Source organism: Sminthopsis crassicaudata, chromosome 3, assembly GCF_048593235.1.
Source record: "Sminthopsis crassicaudata isolate SCR6 chromosome 3, ASM4859323v1, whole genome shotgun sequence".
In the NCBI taxonomy this organism is placed as follows: domain Eukaryota; kingdom Metazoa; phylum Chordata; class Mammalia; order Dasyuromorphia; family Dasyuridae; genus Sminthopsis; species Sminthopsis crassicaudata.
Genome location: NC_133619.1, coordinates 185,951,922 through 185,978,963, shown reverse-complemented (window position 1 = coordinate 185,978,963; position 27,042 = coordinate 185,951,922). Strand labels below are relative to the sequence as shown.

Below are 27,042 nucleotides of genomic sequence, written 5' to 3'. Positions count from 1 at the left end.
TAATTGTGGGAGATTTCATGTTGCCTTCTCAGAACTAAATAAATCAAACCACACAAAAAAAAATAAGAAAGAAGTAAATAGAATTTTAGAAAAGTTAGTTATGATAGATTTTTGGAGAAAACTGAATGGAGACAAAGGAGTATACCTTTTTCTTGATGGTTCATGGAACCTACACAAAAAATTGACCAAATATTAGAACATAAAAAAGTCAAAATCAAATACCAAAAGGCAGAAATAGTAAATGCATCTTTTTTAGATTGTGATGCAATAAGAATCACATATAGTAAAGTCAGGGGAAAATAGAACAAAAATTAACTGGAAACTAAATAATCTGAGCCTAAAGAATGAGTAGGTGAAACCACAAATCATAGACACAATTGATAATTTCATCCAAGAGAATGACAATAATGAGATAAGATACCAAAATTTATGGGAAGCAGCCAAAGCAGTTTTTAGGGGGAGTTTTGTATCTCTAGCTGCTTACTTGCATAAAATAGAGAAAGAATACATCAATCAATGTATGCCCAATGGCCTACAACTAAAAAAGCTAGGAGAAAAAACAAATTAAAAATCCCCAATTAAATACCAAATTTGAAAATAAAAGAGATTAATAAAATTGAAAGTTGTTATGGGCCAGAACCTTGTACTTGAAACAAGGATTCTCTTACAAGGTGCTAAGTGGAATTAATAAGAGAATGGTTATCTAGTTTAGCATGGTGATTAATAGTTCTCTAGTTCAATACATGTACTTAGAGTACTTAATATAGTTCTACAAGATTCATATCTATGATTATGTAATTACAATAGAGTATATAACAGACAACAGGGATTCAGAGTCAGATTCATTCACTTCATCTCACACCACCATGGTGACTGGCCTCTTGCACTTCCTCCACTGAGACCAAGGCCATTCTGAAAGGCTCTCCAGAAAGTTATCCAGCTCTAGGCAAGGAAACTAGATTGTGAAGGAGATAATAAAGGATTTGGACTTTAACATCTGGCTATTCTCTTAGTAATCTGGTGATTAGTAAGCTGAAATGAAAGCTGGTCCAGAGACTTCCAAAAAACCAACCAGAACATTTCAGAAAGTTAAAAAAAAATTGATCTATTAAACAAAACTAAGAGTTGGTTTTATTTTAAAAAATGCAAAAAATTTTAGTTAATTTGATCAGAAAAAGGAAAAAAAGAAAATCAAATTGTTAGTCTCCAAAATGAAAATAGTGAACTTTCCACCAATGAAGAGGAAATTGGAGCAATAATTCAGACCTATTTTGCACAACTGTATATCAATAAATATGATAATCTAAGTGAAATGGATATTTACAAAAATATAGATTGCTCACATTAACAGAGGAGATAAATTACTTAACTTAAGTAATAGGACTTAAATAGTCCCATTTTAGAAAAAGAAATTGAACAAGCCATTGATCAACTCCCTAAGAAAAAATCTCTAGGATTTTTTTTTTTTATAAAAAATTGCTCTCTAGAATGGTTGGATTTATATGTGAATTCTACCAAACATTTAAAAAACAATTAATTCCAATATTATGCAAAGTCTTTGAAAAAACAGAAAAAAAAAAAGAAATCCTATCAAATTCTTTTTATGACACAGCCTAGAGTCAAAAGAGAGAAAGAAAATTATTAACTTGCCTAATAAATATTGATGCAAAAATATTAAATAAAATATTAGCAAAGAGATTACAGTAAATTATCCTCAGGATAATATACCATGACCAAGTAGGATTTATACCAGGATTGCAAGGCTAGTTCAATATTAGGAAAACTATTAGCATAAATAACTATATCAATAACCAAACTATTAGAAATCATATGATTATCTCAATAGATGGAGAAAAAGCATTTGACAAATTCCAACAACAATTCTTATTAAAAGCACTAGAGAGTACAGGAATAAATGGAATTCTCCTTAAAATAATCAAGAGCATTTTGAGTAGGCTGAGATAATGTAATAAAAATGACAATACTACCTAAATTACTTTACTTATTCAGTGCCATATCATTCAAACTCCCAAGAAATTACTTCACAGAGCTTGAAAAAGCTTAGACAAGCTGAGTTAAGTAATTTGCCCTAAATAACACAGTTAGTAAAGGTCTGAGGCTAGGTTTGAGCCCAGGATTTTCTGATTCCACATTCAGTGTTCTATCCACTATTCTAAGTGCCCACTTTTATTTTTTCTTTGTTTATATTTCATGATTACTTATCCTTATATACTTTTTCCCCCATAAGATATGTTTCTTGAGAATAAGGATTTTATTTCCCCTTTTTAATTTACACAGGATCTAGCACAATGACTAGGACATAGTAGGATCTTAAAAATATATATATATTGAATCGAATTAAAGTTGAGTTTTTTCTACTTCTTTTAAAGACTGATTTCTTACAGAATTAGAAGTATCATAGGGCTAATTCATATAGCCACATACTTAAGTACTATCCTAGATGGATATGAACATAAAGCTACCATCTGGATATTCAGGCTAGCTATGTACTTAAACAAAACAAAACAAAACAAAACAAAATCTTAAAACTGTGTAGCTGCTGATGAAGAATACTGAAGAGACACAGTAGTGAGCTATATGTAATCCTTTATTTTTTAAAGTTGTGATATGATTGTATTGTTATAGAAGTGAACTTCTGATTGAGAGAAACATGTAGCAGAGGCTACTACATGTACTTTATTCTACTATAATTCTTAGATCTCTGAGTGTAAGATTTCCTCCCATTCATCCTGCTTTTTTGGAAGTATTACTGTTCTACCATGAGAGGAAGTGGAGTCCACTGGCTCAAGTATTGAACTTAAAACTCAAGAAGAATATTCCAAGTTGGAAACTTCCTTTGTGACTGAGAAATTCAATGAACTTTAATGGATCTCAATTTAGTCACTTGATAAATGAGAGACTTAATTTTAATGACCTTTTCCACTTCCTATGCTTTTATGATTCTCCAATGTCAGGGGAAGTAGCTCTATGTAATTATGTTGAATAACTCCATCCAGGTAGCCTCAGAGAGATAAATGCAAACAACCAGAAGGATACAGGCCTCATTTTAGGCCCACAAATGTTGCTATAGGCAATAAACACTTAATCCAGAATTAGGGATAGATGTAGGAAAAGAAAATGAATTGTAATTTTGCTCTTCTCCAATCAAATGCCAATGACACTTATTGGAAAATGAGAAGGATAGGCATTAATTTAACAGGGAATATGTTAAGCAAATTATAGAATAATATCTATAGTGAAATATAATTACAAGAATTTAAAAAACAATGGAAGATTTATATGAACTGATACAGAGTAAAATAAACAAAACTAGAAAAACAATTTGGAAAATAACTACAACACCAGCCCTACAGTCAGGAAGACCTGAGTTCAAATCTGGCTTCAGACACTTAACACTTCCTAGCTGTGTGACCCCAATTGCCTCAGCAAGAAAAAAAGGAAGGAAGGAAGGAAGGAAGGAAGGAAGGAAGGAAGGAAGGAAGGAAGAAAATAACTACAATATAAGTGAAAAAACATTAAAAGGAAGCTAATCTCCAAGAGTAACTTTAATAATTAGTTGGACCCAGAGAACAAATGAAACATGTTTCCCTCCTATAAATAGTGAGGCAGAGGACTCTCGTGGATAGAATGCTGCATACATTGTCAACTGAAGTCACTGTATAAGTTATTTTTGTCTTACTATTTACTTTTTCTACTAAGGAAGATTTGTGATTTCGCAAAAGGAGGTGTAATCTTGAAAGGACTGTGATAAAAAACAAAAATAGGCATCAATAAAGCATTTTTATTTACAAACTAACAAATTCCGACTTGACAAATTCTGTACTTAGATAAGACAGGACTGTTTGTGCTGAATAATTGTTTTATAAACAGGAACATTAGATATCATATCAAAACAATTTTCTCCAACCTCCCCTTTTTTTACATAAGCCAAGATTTTTATTTTTAAAAGAAACAGGGATAATTTCAATTCATCACATTTTTTCATGAAAAAGCCAAGAGTTTTGTTTTAAAATTCATTGTGATTTTATTTGTATCTTTGAAATTTCCAGAATCAGGAAACTCTTGCTAATTTAACAGCTAAATACCTGTTAGACATCAGGAGCAACAGAGGTAAACCTAAATCAAAAATAGCTTTTCCTAATTGCTTGATTTTCTTCGCTATTTAAAATTCGTTTATTTGAACCAGATTCAGAGATATCGATTTATTATCAGTCCTCTTAATGTTATCTTATTATCAGTGAAGAAAATTATTATAAAATTAAAAAAATTAAAAATATAAATGGATAATTTATTTTATATTCATTCTTCTGAGACATCCTCATTAACTTATCATGTTATTTTTTAGGTGGTTTTTAAAAAAAAATTCTTAACAAATGCAAATCTAACATTTTGACTAGTCTCCATTTTAACTTGGCCCATTCACCATTCATTCATGCAGATGAAAAAGTATGTGCATTCCCTATGTGTGCTTATCTGTTTTGGAAGAGTAGCGGGAAGAAGTTGGGAATCTTTGATTTCATCAAGGTAAAGAAGTCCTAGTTTTAGATCCCATTTCCCTTCCAACCTTTTCTCCCTCTTCACCCTATTTGATTCATAATGGCAACTCAGTCTTTGAAATTTTCCTGGGAAATTGGGAAGTTAAGTGACCTGGCCATAGTTACATACTGAGTATGTCCCTGAGACAGTATCTGAACCCAGGTCTTCCTGATGCCCTGTCATACATACTGTCCTACATACCCTCTCCTCTCAATAAAAATTAGAGAAGACAAACCCAAAGAAGTAGTTAATACTTCATAGTTGTTTCTTAATACTGTCTGTCATCGTCTCTGTTTTATTTGTAGAACATCTCACATATCTTCTCAGGAATTACAGGATTCCAAGGAATAGTATAAGGAACATCAGCCCAGATTATCTTTAAGACTCTGTCCTAACAGTCCAAGATCCTCTTGATATTCATTTTCACTGCTTATTCAAGTAAAAATGGTAAGCTGAAGCCTTAAACAAAAAGATCAGACTTAAATAAAGGCATGGCAGGGCAGTTCAATAAATGACTTTTAGCCTCATTGAAATATACAAAGCAGGCAAAATGTGGTGTCCTGAGCAGCAGTCTCCACTCAGGCTGTATTTTTCTTTGCTAGAGACTCAGTTATCCAGATAGCATCATACTGGCAGTTCAGGGAGCTAAGTTATCAAAGAGAACTTCTTTGACATATATCCCACAACCCAGATTCATTCTTTCAACTTCTTACTAAAACTTACTTGTCTTTTCTATTCCATCAGAAATATAGTTGGAGCTTTATATTCAGACAAGTAAATTCTGCTGATTTGTGCAATGGGTAACTGTGTTATCTTTCCCAAAGTAATTCATTTGCCTTTTAACTAGAATTATCATTTTTTAATACTAAATTTAAAAACAAAATTTTTAGCTCTGAATTCTCTCCTTTCCACTCACTTCCAATTCACACACTGAGATGAGCAATATGTCAATTCAATAGATGAAATCATGCTAAACATATGTTTTCAAATTCTACCTTGGACACATAGCATGACCTTGAACAAGTTACCCAGCTTCTAAATAGAATTATCTTAAGATATCATAATTATTCATGTTTGTTCCCCACCCTGACAAACCCATAAGGGAGTTATCTCTTGAGCAGGTAGGCTCAAATGAAAAACTTTTTTCAATACAAACTTTGATGGCACATAGTTACCATTGAACAACAAAGCCATAGAAGCAGGTTGTACATCACTCAGGCTAGAGCCCAGTATTTATCTCTTTCTAGTTCATGGAGTACTTGCAGGGTGCTGACTTCATCAGCTGTCTAGTGAATATGGGTATCGTTTAGGTGGCATACGGTACCTTACATTTTTCCAGAACTTTGTCTTTGCTGATTGTAATCCCTCTGTGTAGTTCCCTCTCCACCGCAGCACCCCATGTTTCTGCTTAAGGTATTTAATTGATTCTGGCATATCCGTATAATCTTGGATTTTCTCCAGTTCAATAAGAATGACTTTCATTCCATCTTGGATGAGAGCATTGTAGATGGTGATTTGTTCTTCTGACATGTTCTTTAATAAACTATAACTTGAAGATTCTGTGACCAAAATGATTATCAATCTTCTGCTTAGCTTAATATTTTCATCAATAACATTGGCCACAGCTGAAAATAACAAAAGAAGTTAAGTGGACATTGGGAATCTGTTAACTAAAATATACTTTCTGTGTTTTTTTTTTTTGGTCTCAATTCTACTGAGTGGATTGAGATGAAGTATGAGAAAGAGGTTCAATTAACTGGCACTTATTAATCCATTTGTAATAAAACTTGAAATCTATCAAATCAGGGCTGTAAAGGATATCACAAGTCAACTAATCCAAATTATCTAAAGCTGAATCCCCTCTAAAACACCTTTGTATCCAGTCTCTTCTTAAAGACCTCTTATAAGAGGAAATCCAAATAAAGCAAGTAGATATCATTTTGCTTTGAAATGAAATTTTTTTCATCCTATTATCTCTGTTTTCTTTTGCCTTGTGGATCAAAACAATGTACTGCATTCATTAATTGACCTTTGAATTTAATTTGATAAATATTTATTTTATACTATATATGACACTGAGGATACAAAGACAATTCAGAAGTCATTCTTCTGAAGGACATTATGAGGCAAGGGCAGGGATAGATACACATTTGAAAATTAAAAAACAACATCAACCAAAAATATGCTCCCAGTGTCCCTCAGTTCAGAAGATGCTCTCTCTACAAATGCTTCTTACTGTGACAATTATAAAATGGGAACATCCACAGTTTGGAAATGTATGATGATTATGCAAGTTTGCTAATGAGACAAGCGATAATTCCTACTTCTCTGGGTGGGGGGGGGAGATGATTTCACAGTTTAAAGTTGAAAGCATCTGTTAACCTTGACATTCACAATTAAATTTCACAACATGAATAGAATATCAAGGAAGTTTTAAACATATTTTAACACAGACCTGCAAATGACTAATATTCACAAATCAAAAATAAGGGAGAACATCTGTCATATCTATGGAAAAAAAAAGTATTTTCAGTCATTTGCATGGACTAGTCTCCATGGGAAATAGTGGGAGAGGGGAAGCATAAGGGAGCTAAAGGATGAGTCATACATGTTAACCTCTTTGCAACACTAGTTCAAAAAAGGAATTAACTTTGAAAATCTAAACTATAACCTGAACCTAGTCATAGGATCATAGACCAAGAGCTTGAAAACATCTCAGAGGCCATCTTCCCAATCCCATCATTTTACAAATGAGCAAATTGAGGCCCAGATTGCTCATGCTCATGGAACAAATAAACATGGACAAGATTTCAACTTTATACTATATATTTATACTATATACTTTATACTATATCACATCCATCCTGGGATGTGTTTACCAACTATATGTGCTGGTAAATTCACTTTCTTCCCCATAAGTTCCATCACTTTCTTTTCCACAAGTTTTCCTAGAATAGTTCTGTTACTTTCCAATTTTTAGTCCCCACCTAAAACTAGATTCACATTATTTCCATGAAGGAGTCTTGAAAAAGAAATTGCGTGTTTTTAGAATGATCGTAACATGAGCTTGGAATCAAATCCAGCCTCTTCATGACAACTAGATGCAGTCTCAATTTCCAAGGAAAATGGAAGCAGAATTAAAATACATTTTTCAAATCCAAAGGAGGGAAAATATTCTTTAGAAAAAATAAGCAAAAGGGTTTCTTTGATTAAGTCATTTCAGACATACCTTGTCCTGGTAAGTCATCTCTTCCAAATATAAATAGTCTGTACCCACATTGTCTCTCTAAGACTTCAGGCAGGATTTTCAGCACCAAAATGTTCATGTCTTGGTTCTGGCTTTCAGTTTTAGGTTTTGGATACAAAACATATGCATCATAGAGCTTGCCATCTGAAAAGGAAATGGACACACCAATAGAAACTTTTCTATTAGTAAAGGAAATAAGTGCAAATATTGCAAAATATTGATTTTTTAGTTCAATCTGCCAACAAGGGAAGTTGGAGCAAAGGAAGGAGAAAGAATGAAATCATAAAACTTTAAAGTTGGAGAGACTTAAGAGATTATTGAAGCCCATATGATTTTTTTTAAGAGCCAGACAGGTGAAGCCTCTTGCCCAAGATTACCCAATAATTTATGGAAGCTTTAGAACTTGGATTATCAATGTTTTCTTCTATATGAAAGATGAGATTCATCAGAAGAAAAATGTTCATTATCCTCTTTATGATACTCAATTGAAACTTGTCAGTCATATTAGACCCACTAATACAGGAAATGTATTAATCCTGTAGTCAAGATGGTATCCTTTTTATTATCCATGATATTTAATGCTTTGAGGATCTGTGATTTTATCCATAGGAACAGTCCATCCAGTGACACATATTTAACTTCCCTAGACATAGTTTCTGCATCTGTAAAATAACAGAGTTCGACTAGATAAACTCTGATGTCCGTCCAGCTTTAAAGCTGTGATCTACAAAGGTATAATGGTAGATCACATTCCTATATGTCTTAGTACGTTATTTTCACTAGTTATTGCATCTTTAAAAGTATTAACCATCTGGGAGCCAATCTCTGGGGATTATGAAGCTTATTATTCTTGTAAAACTAAACTATGAGATAGATCATTTTTATTTGCCTTTAAAGTAGATCTGGTTTTTCAGCATTACACATTCCTATTATGCTACTTTTCAGAATGAGTAAAGGTGGGTATATGTGCTACATGGGATATATAAAGCAATATTTCATATTTATGTCAGTTTTCTTGAGTGCTAAGACAATGAGAAGTCTTTTAGCTAGAAACTTGGTTCAGAAAGTCAGAAAGAACAGTAAAGTATAAGAGATGGCAGAGCTGAATTATCAGGTGCCTAATTAAAGTTTTTGTTGTTATTATTTTTAATTTGAAGTTGTTCCTTCTACCAATGCAGACCAGTACCTGGTCTCTAACTTATTGTCTTAAATAGTTGTCTGGAACACTAAGAGCTTCTGTCTTTCCCAGAATCATATAAACTGTAAGTATCAAGAGTGGACCTAGAATCAAGGCTGCTATGTTGGTTCTCTTCCCATTGCTCTTTTCTGTTTGTGTGTATGTGTGTGTCTCAGATATGGTGATGGGGAAAGAGTTCAGAAGGAACCTGTCTGACATGCACTAAGTTCTCTGATTCATGCTCGCTGCTCTACATTTCTTGCCCACTAAAATCACCAAAATCCTGATATTTTAGAATTGAAAAAGACCTCAATATCTATCTCAAGAAGAATCTCAGGATCAACCAATAAACATTGTAGAGATTTGCCATTTCCTTCCCAATTCATTTGACAGATGAAGAAACTGAGGCAAACAGGGTTAAATGCCTTGTCCAGGGTCACACAAGCTGGTGCGAATTTGATCTGAAGAAGAGTCTTCCTGATTCCAAGAGCAGTCAATGCTCTATCCACTGCACAACCTTGCTTCCCTGATTCCATATGGTGGCAGTTATTATGAGGGAGCTGAACTTTGCTTCTTTTCAACTTCTATCCATTGCTCCTGGTTTTACTTTTTGAGACCAAGCAAAGCAAGTCTAATCTTTTTTCTTGGATCAACTCTTTTAAATACTTGAAGATAATTATAATGATCCCAAGTACAAAACTGGAAAGAGATCTAGTCCTACCTCCTCATTTTACAGATAAAGAACCTTAGGCCCATAGATAAGATAACTTGCCCAAAATCACACAGATAATAAGTGGCAGGGCTAAGATCTGAACCCAGATTCTCTACTTCTCAATCAATCAATGTTCTTCCAATGGTATTGGATGTTCAGAACCTAGTACAGGAAGTCTGACATAGACTTAAAAAGATAACTACATAGAGGTAACTTACTGAATTTTTTTGTACTTGATAGCTCTACTTTCTCAATATATATTTCCTTCTGCAATTCTTACATTCTGAATTTTGCTTAGACCTCTGACTGAATTCTCTCAAAAAATGCTGTTGACTTCCTAATTGCTAAATTAAATGATCCTTTTGTCTTTGTCCTCCTTAACATCTCTAAATCAACATTGTTGATTATTCCTTTCTATTATCCTTTTTGGATAAAGAAATAACATATTCACTTTTAGCTGGTGTTCTGCTTCTTTTTATTTTATTCCTAAACCTTTAAAATAGGTGTTCTCTAGAGGGTTGTTCTTGGTTCTCTTTATTTACTCTTTGCTCTCTTTCTTAGCAATATCATTCCTTCTCATGGCTTCAATGACCAACAAAATGAGTATTATTCAAATCTGCATCTCTAGCCCTGACTTCTCTTTTAGACTCCAGATCCTTCCTTTCAACTGAAGGATATCTCCAACTTTGAATGGCAAGCCAAATTCATGCTCAGAATGGGCTGATTATGTTTTGCCCCAACCTATGTAATTCATCCAGGAAAAAAAAATATTAATAGTAAATAACTTTCCATATTATTCACTATGTGCCAGACACTATGCTAAGGGTTTTATAAATATCATCTTATTTGATCATCCCAACAACTTTGGAAGATACATACTATTATCACCTTCATTTTACAGATGAGAAAACTCATGCAGAAAAAGTTAAATGACTTGCCTAGAGTCATACAATTGACATATAAATGAAGTCAGATCTGAATTCAAGTTTTCCTGATTCTAGGCTCTGCCTTACATTCAATATTCTTCCTCCTCTATTCAACCCAAATTGCCCATCTTTTATGTCTGAAACTTAAAAGCTGCCTTAAAAATTATCCCATTTTTTTACCTTTCCTATACAGTAAATTACCTCACTATTTTTGCAACATCTCTTGTCTTTTCTCTATTCTTACATTTCTTATTATCTTTGTCTCTCATGATCTAATTCAATGGTTTCCTCAAAAGTCTTCACCTCATCCAACCATCATCATAACATCAACAACCTATTTTTTCTTATATATATAGATCTGGTCATCCTCGTTAGGTCAATTTTCAATGACCTCTTATTGCTTACCAGATAACATTCAAAGTCACCTGCCTAGCATGCAAAGCCTTCTACAATATAGCCCCAGAGCCCTTTCCCAGCCTTATCTCCTATTATTCTAAGCTAAGAGGGAATTTGTGAATTTGGATTGGAAAAAAAAAAAAATCTTTTTTTTTTTTTTTAACTAATATCTAGCATTTGTCATTTCTTTCAAATATTTTTGAAAATATTCTTAGAAGGGGTCCAGAGGTTTTGCTTGCCTTGTAAAGGGGTCCACGACACAAAAAAGAGTTAAGAAGACTTCATTTAGAATATGTATTCTATGTTTCACATAAGTTAAACTCTACTCTGCCTTGCCAAAAATATATACTGTGCTTCCTAGCCTCTGTCCCTTTGGCCATACTGGTCTCTAGACTCACAATTACCTCACTACCAATTTTCTACTTATTTGATTCTTGCTTATACTTTAAATTCCAACTCAACTACCATGTCAGGAGGTCTTTCCTAATATAAAACAAAGTGTCATGTGAATTCTAGGGGGACAGCTATTACTGACTCCATAACACACCTGACAAGTTTCAATACATGTAACTCATAACTCTTGAAGGCAAGGATTTTGGCTTATTTTTAACAAATGATAAACTTAGGCCAACAGGATTAAGTGACTTGCCCAGGCTCACATAACATTGGAGTAAGCAGCAAACATCTGAGGCCATATTTGAACTCAGGTAGATGAGTCTTCCTGGCTTTTGACCTGGCACTCTGTGCACTGATCTACTTAACTGCCTAATTGTTTGTTGCTTAGGTTCAATTCAACAAGAAAATATTATGTGTAAGGTACTGTGCTAAGGTACAAGGACCACAAATTTTCATGAACCTCAGCTTCAGATCTATTAACTTATTGGCTAAACTTAGAGTAGTGATTCCCTCATTAGACTCATACTCAAAGCCTTTCTAGTTGATAGTGCCTGTTAGAACTTGAATAGGTAGATGGTGAAGTAGATACAACAAGGAGTCTAGACTCAGTAAAACTTGTATTCAAATCTAACCTCATACACTAGCTATATGATCTTGAACAAGTCACTTAGCCTGTTTTTTCATGTAGATAAAAATAGTATTTACTTCCCAGGATTCTGGTAAAGATTAAATGAGATAACATTTGTAAAGCACTTAACACAGTGCTTGGCACACGACAGGTATAATATAAAAGTGTTATTTTATTTTTCTAGTACAGTTTTTGAAAATCCAGACTTAAGCATGATAAAGCATTTAACTGGAACTTTTGTGGAAGGAAAGGGTTCTTAACTTCAATATATCTCCATGAAATTAATTACATATATATGTGTATATTTGTATATATGTATGTGTAGGTATAGATACATATGTACATTGATTTGTAATATATATATATATATGTATATATATGTATACATGCACATATCAAAAGAACTCACAATATATCCAATGACTTAAAAGAAAAAGAAGTTAGGGCTTGTGAACAGCCATGCCAATACTTACTCTTAATAAACCAAGTTGCATAAATGCAACTATTATTAGCCCTACAAATGCTGACTAATTTGTACAATATAAGAATTTTAAAAGAGAATACTATTTCCTGTTATTACTCAACTGTCTTCAGAAGGCTCCTGTTTATTACAAAGTATGTTTTAAACATATGAATTAAATTTTAAAGGAGTTACTTTATGTGAGATCTGGAGTATTAATTATAGCATATTATTAATGATTATCACTACTTTCTCTGATCCCTTTCAATTCATTTTTATATGCTGCCTTTACCCATTAGAATATAAGTTCCTTGAGTTGAAGGACTGTCCTTTTCCTTGTATTATTATGTCCAGTGTTAGCATGGTGTTGAAACACAGTTGTGTGTCTATGTGTGTTCAGTCATTTTCAGTTCTTCATGACCTTCTTTAGGGTTTTCTAGGTAGAAATACTAAAGTGATTTGGCATTTCTTTTTCCAGCTCATTTTACAAATGAGGAAACTGAGGTAAACAAGGTTAAGTCATTTCCCCAGGGTCATAGCCAGTAAGTTTCTGAGAACTCAGAAAAAAAGTCTTCCTGGCTCCAGCTCTGGTCTGCTTGCAACAGTGCACAGTTAATTCTTAATTAAATGCTTATTGACTTATATCTTTGGGCTGAAAACAATTGTTCCCTGTAAAAACTAAAGTTTAGTTGGCTCCAGAAAAGTTTTACTACAATAAGGGTTCTAAATTTTTTTGTATATATCCATGGACATCTTTGGCAGATTTGTTGAAGTCTACAAACCTCTTTTTAGAATAATGTTGTTGTTGTTTTTTAAATTCATAATTAAAAGAAATACCAAATTTAACTTAGAGGTTAATGGAAATGAAGATGCAATTTTTTTCTTATATAAGGTTATATACCCCTGGAATCTAACCACAGATGTTTTAGATGATTAATGGACCCTATGTTATGAATTTCTGTACTATATTATGTTGGTCCCTGAATTATCAAAGCAACTTTCCTAATCAGAACCCCCAGTGCCTTTTGAATGCAGTCCAATCTGAGCATAGAGTAAAATTTTATAACAGTATGTTTATGGTGAGGGAAGGGGAGCAAGAAGAAGGTTAAAGGAGGAGGAGTGTGTTTATGTGCCAGTCTAAACTATTACAATTATATTTGCTTGAAGGAATTGCCACAACACCCTTTGTCTCATCTGTAAAAATTTGACTTTCATTGCAAAGTTTCTGACATATGCCTGTTTGCAAAACACAAATGAGTCATCTTTGCATTCACTATTGTTGAATCCAATGAAGTGGGAGGAAGTGATTAAGTTCTATTGAACAGTGTTCACTGAATTACCACATAGGCCATCATGATGAAACAAATGATCAGCTCAGCTGATCTAATTAATGGATTGCATTTTTCCCTTCTTAAACAATTGATATAAAGTATATATAATCATAGAATATATCTGTTGTAGGAATTAGAACTTGCACTGGAATTATTAATGCTTTACAACTTTTCTTTGTTAACTCTCAATGGTGGAACTAAGAGCTAAAGGATGGGAGAAGCAAGAGCTTTGGGGGGAGTAAGAGGAGTAATTGATCTATTTTAGGGTGACAGCATTGCTTAGTGAATAAAAAGTCAGCCTAGAAGCCAGGATGACTTGGGTTCGAGGCCTATCTACCTTTGACATATACTGACTGTATGACTTTGGGCAAGTTACTTAGTCTCTTCTTGCTCTCTAGGGAGTTACCTAGAGTACTAAATTGAAGAGAAAGTGCTGATCTACATAGATAGAGGGCATATTCTTACCTGGAAGTTTCAGTCTCTATTCCTATTCTGTGTCAGATAAGGTTTGTAGAGTTTGGGATACAAAAAAATGAAAAAAAACAGTATGTCTTACATGCTAATGTAGAAGACTAATAAATTTAAAAATGCATTCATAGAAGATTGAACAAAGCAGAAAGAAGATACTCTAAAGGGAAATGCCAAGAAACTCTTTTCAAGCACTTGTGATGTGAACTCTAAACCAGCTCATTTTCTTCCCTTTGTCAGGAAAAACTAGAGCAAAGTTTTTTCAGACTGTCTTGTTAACATATAAAGATGTGAAATTGGAACTTTAAATCAGCTCACCCAGGCTCCAATATTAGTAACATTAATCTATACATCCAGTTCACAACCTCTGTCTTGATTAGCATTTCTTTAGAGAAGTCTAGGACCTAGACAGTCAAGTAGACTTCCTGGCTCCATCTTGATCCTTTCTTAATTCCTCCCAAAGTCCTCCCACACTCTTCTTACTCCCTATAACCTGTCTCACTTCCCCTTTCTTCTATTCCTTGCCTAGCTTAATTATATTTGGTTAAGCCCATTTCACATAATAAATGGCAAATCTTTGTTTTGTAATAAGCATCTGTCATGATTGTTCCATATTGAACGATTATGCTCTACAAATCTACTTCACAGATTCTATAAATAAATGATTAATGTATTTATTACAAATTAATTGTTTCCATTTCTTAAGCATATATATAACTGGGTACTTTTCATTTCTTTGTGTTGTATGTCATTAAATCTTTTTAAAAAATGAAATAGATCTAACTTTCTGCTCAATTATGGCAAATCACTGAGGTTTTATTGAAATTTATACAAGCCTTTCTGATCTATTCTTGGGCAAGTTCTTGCCAAGTTAAGTTTTTACTTTTATAATACACTAAGAATGAAAAAAGGTGGAAAATGTTCAAAATGAAAGAAAACATGATGACGATTAAGTTACAACTACTTTCAAGTAGCAACATGTGTACTTACGAGGACCAGAAATTATAGGAGGTGATAGGTGTGGAAGAGGTTGGTACAGAGGGATGGAGGCAGCACCTCTGAGTTCTTTTTACTCCACAGTCTGTTAACTAAATCCCAGATATTTGAAGATATTTCCTAGTGACCTCTAAAACTTCACAAAACAAAATATTTAAATATAAAGCCCTGAAAGAATGAAAACAAGAGGAGTCAAAGCTAATTGCTTCCATTTATCTTTCCATATATATGGAAAGTTTGTAAAATAAACAGATCTTCAAAAAAAAAAAACCTGAAGATCTGTTTATTTTACAAACACCAGTGGATAAAATTGTTATAGAATCATAGGTTTGGAACTGGCAGGAACTTTATAGCTCATGTCCAACTCCCTCATTTTACAAGTGAGAAGACTGATGCCTAGAGCATCTCAGGGTGCAGTGAATAGAATACAGGGCCTAGTTAGGAAGACTGCTCCTTCCTAAATTCAAATATTACTGTATGATCTTGGACAAGTCACTTAGGCTGTTTGTCTCAGTTTCCTCATAAGTAAAATGACCTAGAGAAGGAAATGATAAATCACTGTAATACCTTTGCCAAGAAAACCCAATGGGGTCACAAAAAGTCACTGAAAAATGACTGACCGATAACAAAGCTGAAACCTAAAGAGATTAAGTGATTTACTGTAACTAAGCTATTTGTAAACTAAGTTTTTAGTGCCCCATAGATAGATGTGCTAGTAAATGTTAAAAAACAAAAACAACTAGCTCTCCAGCCAACCAAGTTTTATCTGCCTTATTAATATTTTCTCTATATTTTTTAAAGTCTGGAAATCAACAAAATGATAAATCAAATCTTGATTTGTAATTTGCTGATTTTCAAGGTGTAAATGATCACATTCAAAATTTAACAATCTGCTTTCATGAGCCAGATTGAGCTGATTCCAGCACATCCTTGCAATAGACTACTATTGATCATGAAAAAGCTGCTTATTGCTTTCCTGAAGTATAACTCAGGAGGTTTCTCCTCCATTCTTTTTCAACATAAACCCCTAGAACAGAGAAGTCAACATGCTGTCTGTGATCTGTACCATAGAAATAGGAACTAGATGAATGTAACTGAGAAATTTTTAACAAAATAAAATGAAAATACAATAGAACATCTATAATGTTAATGTGTGATTTTCTAAGTCAACATGGTATCTCCAAGGATCCTTATGTAGAATTCTTTTGTAAGATCCTAGTTATTGTTCAGTCATTTTCAATGTTTTACTTTCCAAGACTCCTTTTTTGGTTTTTCTTGGCCAAGAAGGCCAAGATATTGGAGTGGTTTGCCATTTCCTTATTAAATTCATTTTTCAGATGAGGAACCTGAAACAAACAAGATTAAGTGACTTGCCCAGTCCTACCACTAGTGTCTGAGGCCAGATTTAAACTTAGGAAGATGAGTCTTCCTTATTCCAGGCCCAGCACTTTATCCATTGTGTATCTGCCTCATGGCGGGTTTAGTGGCTTTCATTTCTATTTTTTCATTACCACTACTCTAGACTAATACTTTCCAACCCACCCCACACTGAAGATAGCTAAACTAATTCTCTTTCTCATATGGTATCCTCTACAATCTTCATACCTCACAAGGTTCAAAGACCATAAAAAAGGAAGAGGATGAAAGCTTCTAGTAGTAAGAAACAAAAGAAGGGGTGAAAGAATAATGGAATTGAAGGTTTAAAGAAATCAAAGCCTTGTTAGGACCCCATTGCTCTGAGTCTCACTAGCAAAACAATTTAGTCAAATATATTACCTAGTCAAGGGAAAAGGCTTATCCAAATGTATCTAGGGAATAAGCATTTGCATAGCACCTACTATGTGCCAGGAACTGTGCCGAATACAACTCTATGTGATTTGAAGTTGAGGAAATTGAGGCAAAAAAAAGTTAAATAACTTGCCTACAATAACATAACTTCCTAAAGTTATGAGTGTTATCCACTATGCCATGTAATTGCTTTTGTTTTCTATCAAGATTGAGAATGTTTAAATGGATATACTGATTATTTGATACTTGAAGAATTGTCTCAGAACCAAGATAACCTAGATTCAAAGCCTGCCTCTGACACAGACTGGCTATGTAACTGAATAAGTCACTTAATTTTTCTGTGCTTAAGTCTATAAGGTGCAGAAATTCTCAATCTGAAAAAAGTTCTCACTTTTACCCTTTACCAATAAAATCACAAGTTCAGAATGGAAAAAGACACTTGATGACAAGATAATTTTCCTTTAATCACCTAAACTTACCTTCTTGATTCAAAGTAGAATAAAAAGTGCTTCGATACCAAAGCACAATGTCAACTTTGACAATATGGTAGGTGCGCATAACAACCATAATCACACACAATAGAACAATGGGCCCTCCTATTAGGTATCCTCGAACATCTGGAGCTATATAAAAAGGAAAAAGATCAAAATACAAAAAGAATTGTAGAATTTATTTAAAAGGGATCACTAATAAATCACAAATTCTGGTTTCTTAAAATCTGTAGAATGATAAGTATTATGTTTCAAATATTTATAAATATAAAACCAAGAAATGGTATCAGATTGTTGAAAAACATAATGAAAAATGTTTTTTCCCTTGCAAAAGGCATTTTGATGGGGACTGGAGACAGAAGAGAAAAGTTGTTCATGGTGGAAATATTTCGCAGAGGCTTAGTCAAGGAATTCATAAGAGCTAATATTATATATCAAACAATACTTGTTCATATATAAAATCTTTTTTCTTAAAAAAAAATAATATCCAGGACTTCCTGACTTTAAAGCTGACTTTTATGCCACACTGTCTCCCCTATGTCTTTAACCATGAAATATTCTTTAACAATAGCCAGGAAGAGTTACATGTCTGAAATTATCTGTTTGATTTAAAAGTCTACTGTTAACAATAAACTGTCATATTATAAATACTCAATAAATATTTGGTAATTTACTATTTCCTCTGAGATCTATGTCTCTAACTACAATTTACAAGACTTCATATGACTCTACTCAAGTTTTCATTCTCTTCCCACCTTGAGAGAATGGTAATGTTGATAGATGAATGGTAGTATGGTAGAAAAGGAAGAGAAAATTACTATAGTGAAGATTCAGAAATTACTCTATCGTGTAAAAAGATTCCAAAGGAAAGAAAGAGAAAAAGAGAGGAGAGAAGAAGAAAGAAGAAGAGAAGGAGAGGAGAAGACACAAGAGGAGAGGAGAAAATAAGAGAGAAGAGGAGAGGAGAAGAGAGGAGAGGAGAGAAGAGAAATGAGTAGAGGATGATGAGAGAAATGGAGACAAGAGAGAAGAGAGGAGAGAAGAGGAGAGGACTCAGTGCTAAGCAGACTATTCTCTTTTTCCTAAAATTGCAAACTGATCCATTTACCCCCATATTTCCTAATCTTTCTCTCCTTTCATTAATGTTTCCATAGGAAAAATCTGGAAATAAATCTAAATTTTCAGACTTCCACTGTAATAATCTTTTTACTCCTACCATTTTTTATGATTGGCCTCTTGCAAAATGCATGTTGGGATTCATAAGAGGGACCAGGCAAGAGAGTGGATGGAACAGCACATATACATAGCATCTCCCAATGGAAATTATTTCTGATCATTTTAAAGACTGAAAGAATTATGTCATTATAGATTTTTGAATGACAGGACATTAACAGACCATTTTCTGAGAGGCATTTGAATGAAAAGTCAGGAAAGGAAGCCCAATCAATGTATTACAAAGCATTGGCAACCTGAATCTTTCATTAGCACCTCTGCTTTGAAAATCAGCTAAAAGAGGGAGATGAATTTTAGGAAATTGGAACCCAGAGAGTAGGTCCAAAAGGGAGTATAGACTTCATAACTGGTTTTGGCTTTTGACTAAAAATGATTTATGTTTTGCCCAAGAGCTCCAGGTATATGTGGCACCAGTCACTGAGAACTAATGGCCACTAGAGAGACTAAACTTAAAAAAAATTAGAACAAGAAGTGAAGAAGCTTAACATTGTACCACAGTCAAAAAGCAGTCTTAAAAATTAACTAAGGAATATGTTTCCCACTAACTGAAGAAGATAAAAAGGAACAAGAGTAAATATTCCTAGGGAATTCCCTATTACCTCTGAATAAAATATAAGTTCATTTTTTTGGTATTTAAAAGTTTTCACAACTTGACTCTGTGACTTCACAACTATTTGACCATGCTTATTATGTGTTATTTCCTTTTAAAGAGTTTGCAGTTTAGCCAAATTGGATTTTTTGCTATCCTGACATTTATCATTCTATTTTCTCTCTCACTGACTTTACACAAGCTGTAGCCCATGACAAAAAAGGACTCGTTCCTCATTTCTGTCTCTTAGACTGTTTCCAAAGCTCAGTTCAAAGACCACTTCCCAGGTAAAGACTTTCCAGATTTTCCAAGTGAACCTGATACTCTCCCAACTGTTTTGTATATTCAAGGTGTTTGTTATTTACAGTTGTTGTTCAGACTTGTCTGATTTTTCATGACCCAGTTAGGTTTTCTTGGCAAAGATACTGGAGTGGTTTGCCATTTCCTTCTTCAGTTCATTTTATAGATGAAGAACTAGTTAAGTGACTTGCCTGTGGTCACAAAGCCAGTCATTGTCTGAGGCCAGATTTGAACTTGGAAAGATGAGTCTTTCCTGCTCCAAGATCATAGGTGATTATTGAATCACCTAACTGTCCCTTGATATACACAGGGGAGAGAGAAAAAGAAAGAGGAGCAGAGGAGAAGGGAAGCTAGAAGGAAGGAGAGAAGGGAGGGGAGGAGAGAAATCTCATGATTTCACTTTCTTCATAAATAAAATAAAAGTTAGATCTCCAGGATAACATCTAATTCTTAACAAATGATGATTCTATAAAAGAGGAGAAACAAAAAGGATTCTGCACAAGTAGAAATGAATAGGTGGAAAGAGTCTAGGAGCAGACATAGGCGAAGAGAATTCTAACCAACTGAACTAAACAGCTACAGGAAATTTTTTGAATTGTTACACTAAAGAGAATTTTAGCACAGATTTTAATTACTTTTATCACTAATTGAAGAAACAAAATATTGCAAAGCAAAACAGTTAATCACATTTTATAGGTTGTAGGTACCAGATGAAATTCATTGTAGTAAGCAAATATTTACTATAACTTGAATTCTTTTAAAAAATTACATCAGTATTATGACAGAATCCAAAAACCCTGTCACTGACTATAATCCCAGCTTTTACTATTTCTTACACTGCTGATATTTGTGTCTAATGATAGCCACCTCTGGAGTGGGAAGGGGGAGGAGGGAAGTGAAAAGAAGAAAAAAAAAAGGGAAAAAGGAAATTTACATGATAACTTCATTATATATTTAAAAGGAATAGCAAGTTGTACATAATGGATTAGTTTAGTGTGTAATCATCTTTCTTTTAAAAATTCTAGTCTGTTATAGAAATGCTTGTTTATAGATTAGTTTCATGTGCAATCATCTTTTTTTTTTATTCTACTGTTGTGGAAATGCTTGTTTTATTTCATGTTAAAAATAAAACAAATACAATTAAAAAAAAAAAAACCTGAAACATTTGATCACACTTCTGTCATATCAATTTCCTTTTTAAAAATTAATCCTGCATATACTAAATTGCACCTATCGTTTTGGCATGTTACCTGGATGTTTGAGCATAATAAAAGCTGCTGATGATCCAGATATACATATAAAGGGACGGCCATAATCTTCTTGTCTCACCTCGGAGAAGCTGATATTTACAGTATAGAAAATGTATTTTTCCCCACAAGAAACATTTGATCTGTGAAAGGATAGAGCAAATTTTATTTTAAACATTTGTGTAATTGAGAAAACGATCCTTTTTATATTTGCATTTCAATACTTACAAACATGTGACTTTGAGAGTAATCCTACCTAAGTAGCAGATTATATTATCCAAGTGATATAATTAGATTATGTATAATATGTACATTACATATATATATATATACATATATATATATATATATGTATATATATATATATATATATATATATATATATATATATATATATATATATATATATATATATAAATAGATTATTTCCCCCAGGAGAAAGATCCTGGAGTCAAAAGCACCCTTACTACACAGTGACTGCACTGTAGTTTAAAAGTTCTGATCTTAGAATTCTATGAATTTAGCAGACAGTTGTAGAAAACTGCTTTGGCTAGAAAATTCAGCACCGTAACCAAGGCTGTGCTGCACATAGATCATCTTGGTTCATTAGAAGCAATTGTTAAATTTTCAATGTGAATATTTTTCATTTTAGAAATCCATAAATGCTATAAATCAAGGTTTTATTTATTGTTTTGTTGATTTCTAGACTTAGGAAAGAGATGAAGAATTAATACAGATTAAACTCAAAAGTGTGTAATACTTTTCTTTTTCCAGAGAACAGGTCACTAACTGTTCAATAGCACACCACTGTCTACAACCAACTTGATGATCAGTCTTTCATCTAGAAGCGTTCTCAGATGAACAACATATAATCGATCTCCTGCCCTGTACTGGAAGAAATGTAGCTTCATAGGATCTTCTAGAGCTCATACCTTAGTACTATTTCATATTGATACCTTCCCTGCAACTCACACTCTTGAAGAGTTATCTACCCAAGATCATTAAGAAGTTAAATGACATGAACTGAGTTACATATAACTTGGGTAAAACTTGCTGCTTCTTAACAATTAGAACAGTATAAAAATGAAATAGGCTATATCAGTAAATAATGTCTTCCTAGTTGCTCCAAATTTTCAAAAGAGGCTAGATCAAAGCTGCTTAAACTGTAGGTCATGACCCTGTTTAGGGTCATGTAACTGAATGTATGGAATGCAAAATTATCATTTATTTTCAGTAAATTTTTTATTAGTATACCTATTTATCTGAGGTTGCATAAAATTTCTCAAACAAAAAGGGGTAGTGAGTAAAAAAAAATTTAAGAAGCCCTGAGCTAGATGATCATTTTGGGGGACATATTTAGAGGAATTGTCCTATAAGATCTCCTAGTTTCTTTAAGACTGAATACTTACTCAATTCCTTCTTTGATTCTGTTAGAGTTAAGAAAATCCACCAAAGTATCATTGACTTTCCAACTTCTATGATTTAAATTCTCTTTCCCATCTTTTATATTGCAGTCTACAATAAGAGAAGAGCCTGCAAAACAAGATTGACCAAAAATAAATATTTAAAATTCTGCAAATTGAAAGCACGTGAGACAAAAGAATCAAATCCAAAGGATTCATGATTCTACTGGATTTTTATTTAGTCAATTTAATTTATTTTCCTTCTACTTAGAGTATTTTTTCAGTTTTAAAAATCAGATCATAAATCCTAAATCAGTTATGCCCATGGCCTATCCAAACAACTCAAGACTATCTCTCAGACAGAGGCACCAAGGAATGAATTTCCTTTTCCATCCATAAACCTCAAAGAATTAAGATTGAACAAATAAATTAGTGCAGTGGGAAAAGCATTATATTTGAATATAGAAGACCAGGGTCTGGTCCAAATTCTTTCATTTACTACCTGTGTGCAAGTCACCAAAATGCTCTGGATCTCATTTGTAAAATGTTTCCTTATTTGTAAAATGTAGAAGTGGACTAAGATTCCTTCCAGATCTAAATCTAAGGTTTAAAGATACATAGTGGAAACTTATAAGCTATAGTTTTAGGAATAAGAACTCACAGAATCGGGGCAGCTAGGTGGCCAAGTGGATAGAGCACCAGCCTTGAATTCAGAAGGACAGGAGTTCAAATCCGGTCTCAGACACTTAACACTTCCTAGCTGTGTGACCCTGGGCAAGTCACTTAACCCCAGCCTCAGGAGGGGGGGAGAAGATATAAAAAATAAAATAAAATAAATTAATAAATAAATAAAAAGAACTCACAGAATACATTGAACGTGTCATCACTGTAGGGATCCAATCAGCAAGTATGTACAAAGGGATCCCCACACTGCTGCACCTATTTCATCATCTATAAAATTAGGAGCAGAAAAAGGTGGACTTCTACTTTTATCACTGAACTTATGATCATATGAATTCCCTTAAACATATGTATATTTATTTTTGTTTTTCTGTCTACAACCTGAGGTTACAAGATTTTCTACTTGTTACATAAAGGGTATTTTCCTAAAATCCTAAAGCTTCTTCCTAAAGTAGATTTCATATTCTAGAACTTCAGAATTTAGTCAATAAATTTGTGTTGACACAATTTGTGCTTTTATGATTTTAAGAGCATCAATCATAGAACTTGTTTTGACTTGATCTTTCTACTGCTGAGAATATACAAAAGGATTTCTGTTCTCATAACAATGCTAATCCCTTATTTTATAATTACTCTTTGGACTTCTGGCAAGAAGTTTTTCTTTAAGATAAAGTACTAGAAAAGCAAACACTAACCAAAATGAAGTGTTATAATTGATTTTGAGTTGTAATTTCATTCCTGATGATACCCAAAATGTTATATGAACAGTATAGTAGACCAAAAGGCCACAAATCATCATGTAAGCAAACCTCAGGTTATTTAAAAAAAAAAAAAATTGCATACATTTATAGTCACTCACTCCCACAATCCCCTATTAAACAATTTTTTTAAAATGTCCATAATCTAGCAAAACAAATGTCCTAATGTGAAAATACATCCTTTTTCTTGTGTTTTTTAAGTACATTACTTCTTGGCAAAAAATGAGGGATTTTTCATTTTCTGTCCTCTAGATTTATAGCTTTTCAGTGCATTGGTTTTTCTGTATGAGTTTTTTTAATCATTATTATTCTCGTAGTTCTGATGGCTTCACTCTTCATTTATTCAGAGACATCTTCCCTATTTCCTCTGAAATCATCCATTATATAATTTCCTACAGCTCAATAATTCCATTCAAATATTATGATCTGTTTAGCCAAATCCTAATAGGTAAGCACCTCTTTGTTTCCAGATCAGTCCTAATAAGAAAGACCTGCTATAAATATTTCTGTACATATGTATCCTCTTCTTTTTCCTTTGATCTCTTTGGGGGTATACATACATACATACAAAAGATATATACAGATTAGTAATTTTGGGGTCCCAGTTCCAAATTGTTTTCTGGAATAGTTGGATAAATTTATAGTTCCATTAAAAATGCACAAATGTGTCTAATTTTTCCAAAGTCCTCTTAACATTTGCTACTTTTCTCTTTTGTCATGTCAAGATATTAGGAGAAATCTTGTTTTCCTGAGCTCAGGCTGAACAACAATCCTTTGTGTTCACTCTCTGAATGGTCTCAGCCAAGTAAAATCCCAGAATTGTTTCAGACCAGCATCTGGTGGTCTGAGTTTGGACAAGTTTGGACAAGCACCTGCAGTACCCCTATTCTAGTCATTAAGTCCTGCTATAAACCAAACTTGTCTCATTATTGCTGTTATTTCTCATTGTCAGGGTCACAGCTCACTGAATTGTTGTAGCTACCAGTATTGAGATTTCTCTACATTGCTTTGGACCACCTCTCACTAGGGATAGGAATCTAGCATATGTGTCTGCTTACAAGCTGTTTTCATCCCCTCCCAAATTAATAAAACTCCTATTTGTTCTCTAATTCTCCTGTCTTTAGCCTTCTCTGTTTGGCCATTCAAAGATTAGTGGTGGCTTCTGTTCTGGTTCATAGTTGTCTTTGCCAATTGAATGGGCATGAAGTCAAACATAAGAATTACTTTAATTTGTATTTCTCCAATTACTAATGAGTTGAAGAATTAAAATTCCCCTAAGCATACTGATTTATGCTTTCCCACAATTAAACTCAATGTACTACTTTCTTCTCAATTTATGTCAATTAGGTTGAGATTTCACTTTCAACAAAATTTGTATCAGCTCTAGTCTTGGAGGTTTTTGTAAGGATTCCTTTCAAATTATTTGTGATTCTTTTTAAAGGAAAATTCCAACATTGTTTGAAACATAGTTAATATTCTTAATATGACATACTATTCATATACTTTGTACTAGTTATTTTACAGAGTTGTTGGGTGGGGATGAGAAAGTAAATGTGTTTTTCAAATCTTAAAGCATTCTGTTGGTATTAATTATTGTTATTATGAATACACCATTTATTCATTTTATTTTATACTATTTATTCTGCCTCGACAGGTCTTTTCTCATTAACATTAAATCCCCATTTAAGAATTTAGATTATAAGAGGTCAAACAGCTTTATAGAGTACCTTTCAATCTTAAAAACTCTGAACTTATGAATCTTTATGTAAATATTATTTAATAAATATTTTTGTAATGACTATTCCTTTCATTATGATGCTTTTGATGAAAATTATCAGGTTATAAGATTAGATAGAAACTCACAAATCATATTTAGCATTTTTTTCTCCCAGCAGGATAAGTATTCATTTGGTACATTTTGCTGAAGAGATATAATTTTGTTTTGCTTTATTTTTTGTCATGAGAATGAGGATAAATCCTTTTTTGGGGGGATCTACAATGAAGTTAGAAATTCAAAGACCATGCCACCTTCATGCCCTACTGATTTGGGACAATGTATATAGACTTCAAAATATATTCAATAACAGGTCATGGCCTCTTTATTTTTTCAAAAAAGATCTTTCAGGATAAAAACATACTTTTTAAAAGCCAGTTACTATAGCATAAAAAGTTTCTGAGGTACTTGGAATCTATTTTTATTTAAACATGAGTCATGGTGAACCAACAATGTATACATGAAATTTTTCCATGCCACTGAATGAAATGAATGTCAATATAAACAGCTTCATGTCAGTGCTAGGGAAAATTGTACTCAGTGCACAACTTCTCTCTTTATCTCCACTGAATTCTTTCCTATTGTTGTTCATTTGTTTCAATTATGTCCAATTTGATGATCCCATAGGGGGTTTTCTTGGCAAAGATATTGGAGTGGTTTGCCATTTCCTTCTCCAGTTCATCTTACAGATGAGGAAACTGTGGTAAACAGTATTAAGTGAATTGCTTAGGGCCACACAGCTAAGTGTCAGGCTAGATTTGAACTCAGAAAAACAAGCATTCTTGACTACAGGTCCAGCACTCTATCCACTGTTACCACTTAGCTGCCCTACTCTTTAGCTGCAGCATCACAGTTCTATGTTATAATGATAAAAGCACCATTTATTTTGTTTTTATGAAATCTCTATGGTTACTGATTTGGTAGTTTTTCATTCTACTTACCAAGCTGTACTTCAATGGAATTATTTCTTGGATAGATAATTTCAGGTTCTTTCCTTCTTTCTACATTGCTCACTAGGAGAAAAAACCCCAACAACCATAAATACATACTATCTTGTTGAAAAAATAAAAATAATTATTCATGTCCAAAAGTTTTAAAGAAAATTCGGAATCTTAAAAATTCCTACCCATAAATTTACATTTCAGCTTCTGCTACCCCCCAAATCACCATGTCTCTTGTTAGGATATAAGACTTGGATAGGTAAGTGAAGGGAAGAGAGAAGGGATTATAACTGGGCTTTTCATGTGATATAAGTTTTATATCTTCTGGAACTGTAAAAATGGGGGGAGAGTGGAAAGCACTCAAAGTGGAAAAACTTATTTTTAAAAAAAAGGAACATTAAGAAAAGACCAAGATTTAATTATAATGATCCCTATGAGATCCCTATCAGAAAAATAGTTAATAAATTCTACAAATAACCAGTGTGTTATATTTATGCATGTACATATAACATAAGTATATTTGCATAATATACCCCCTCCCCC

At 33.2% G+C, this 27,042-nt stretch overlaps 1 protein-coding gene across 2 annotated transcripts in view; it reads right to left on the bottom strand.

The window, feature by feature from the left end:
- Positions 1-3,782: 3,782 nt before the first annotated feature.
- Positions 3,783-27,042, bottom strand: part of IL1RL2 (interleukin 1 receptor like 2) — a 37,285-nt gene continuing 14,025 nt past the window's right edge. For both annotated transcript variants that reach the window (XM_074299731.1, XM_074299732.1), the window contains exons 6-11: positions 26,500-26,571; positions 22,352-22,475; positions 20,946-21,085; positions 17,562-17,705; positions 7,787-7,948; positions 3,783-6,182 (exon numbers count right to left, since the gene is read on the bottom strand). In XM_074299731.1, coding sequence (XP_074155832.1) covers positions 5,836-6,182; positions 7,787-7,948; positions 17,562-17,705; positions 20,946-21,085; positions 22,352-22,475; positions 26,500-26,571 — 989 coding nt within the window. In that variant the 3' untranslated portion in view covers positions 3,783-5,835. The remainder of the gene's footprint in view (positions 6,183-7,786; positions 7,949-17,561; positions 17,706-20,945; positions 21,086-22,351; positions 22,476-26,499; positions 26,572-27,042) is intronic.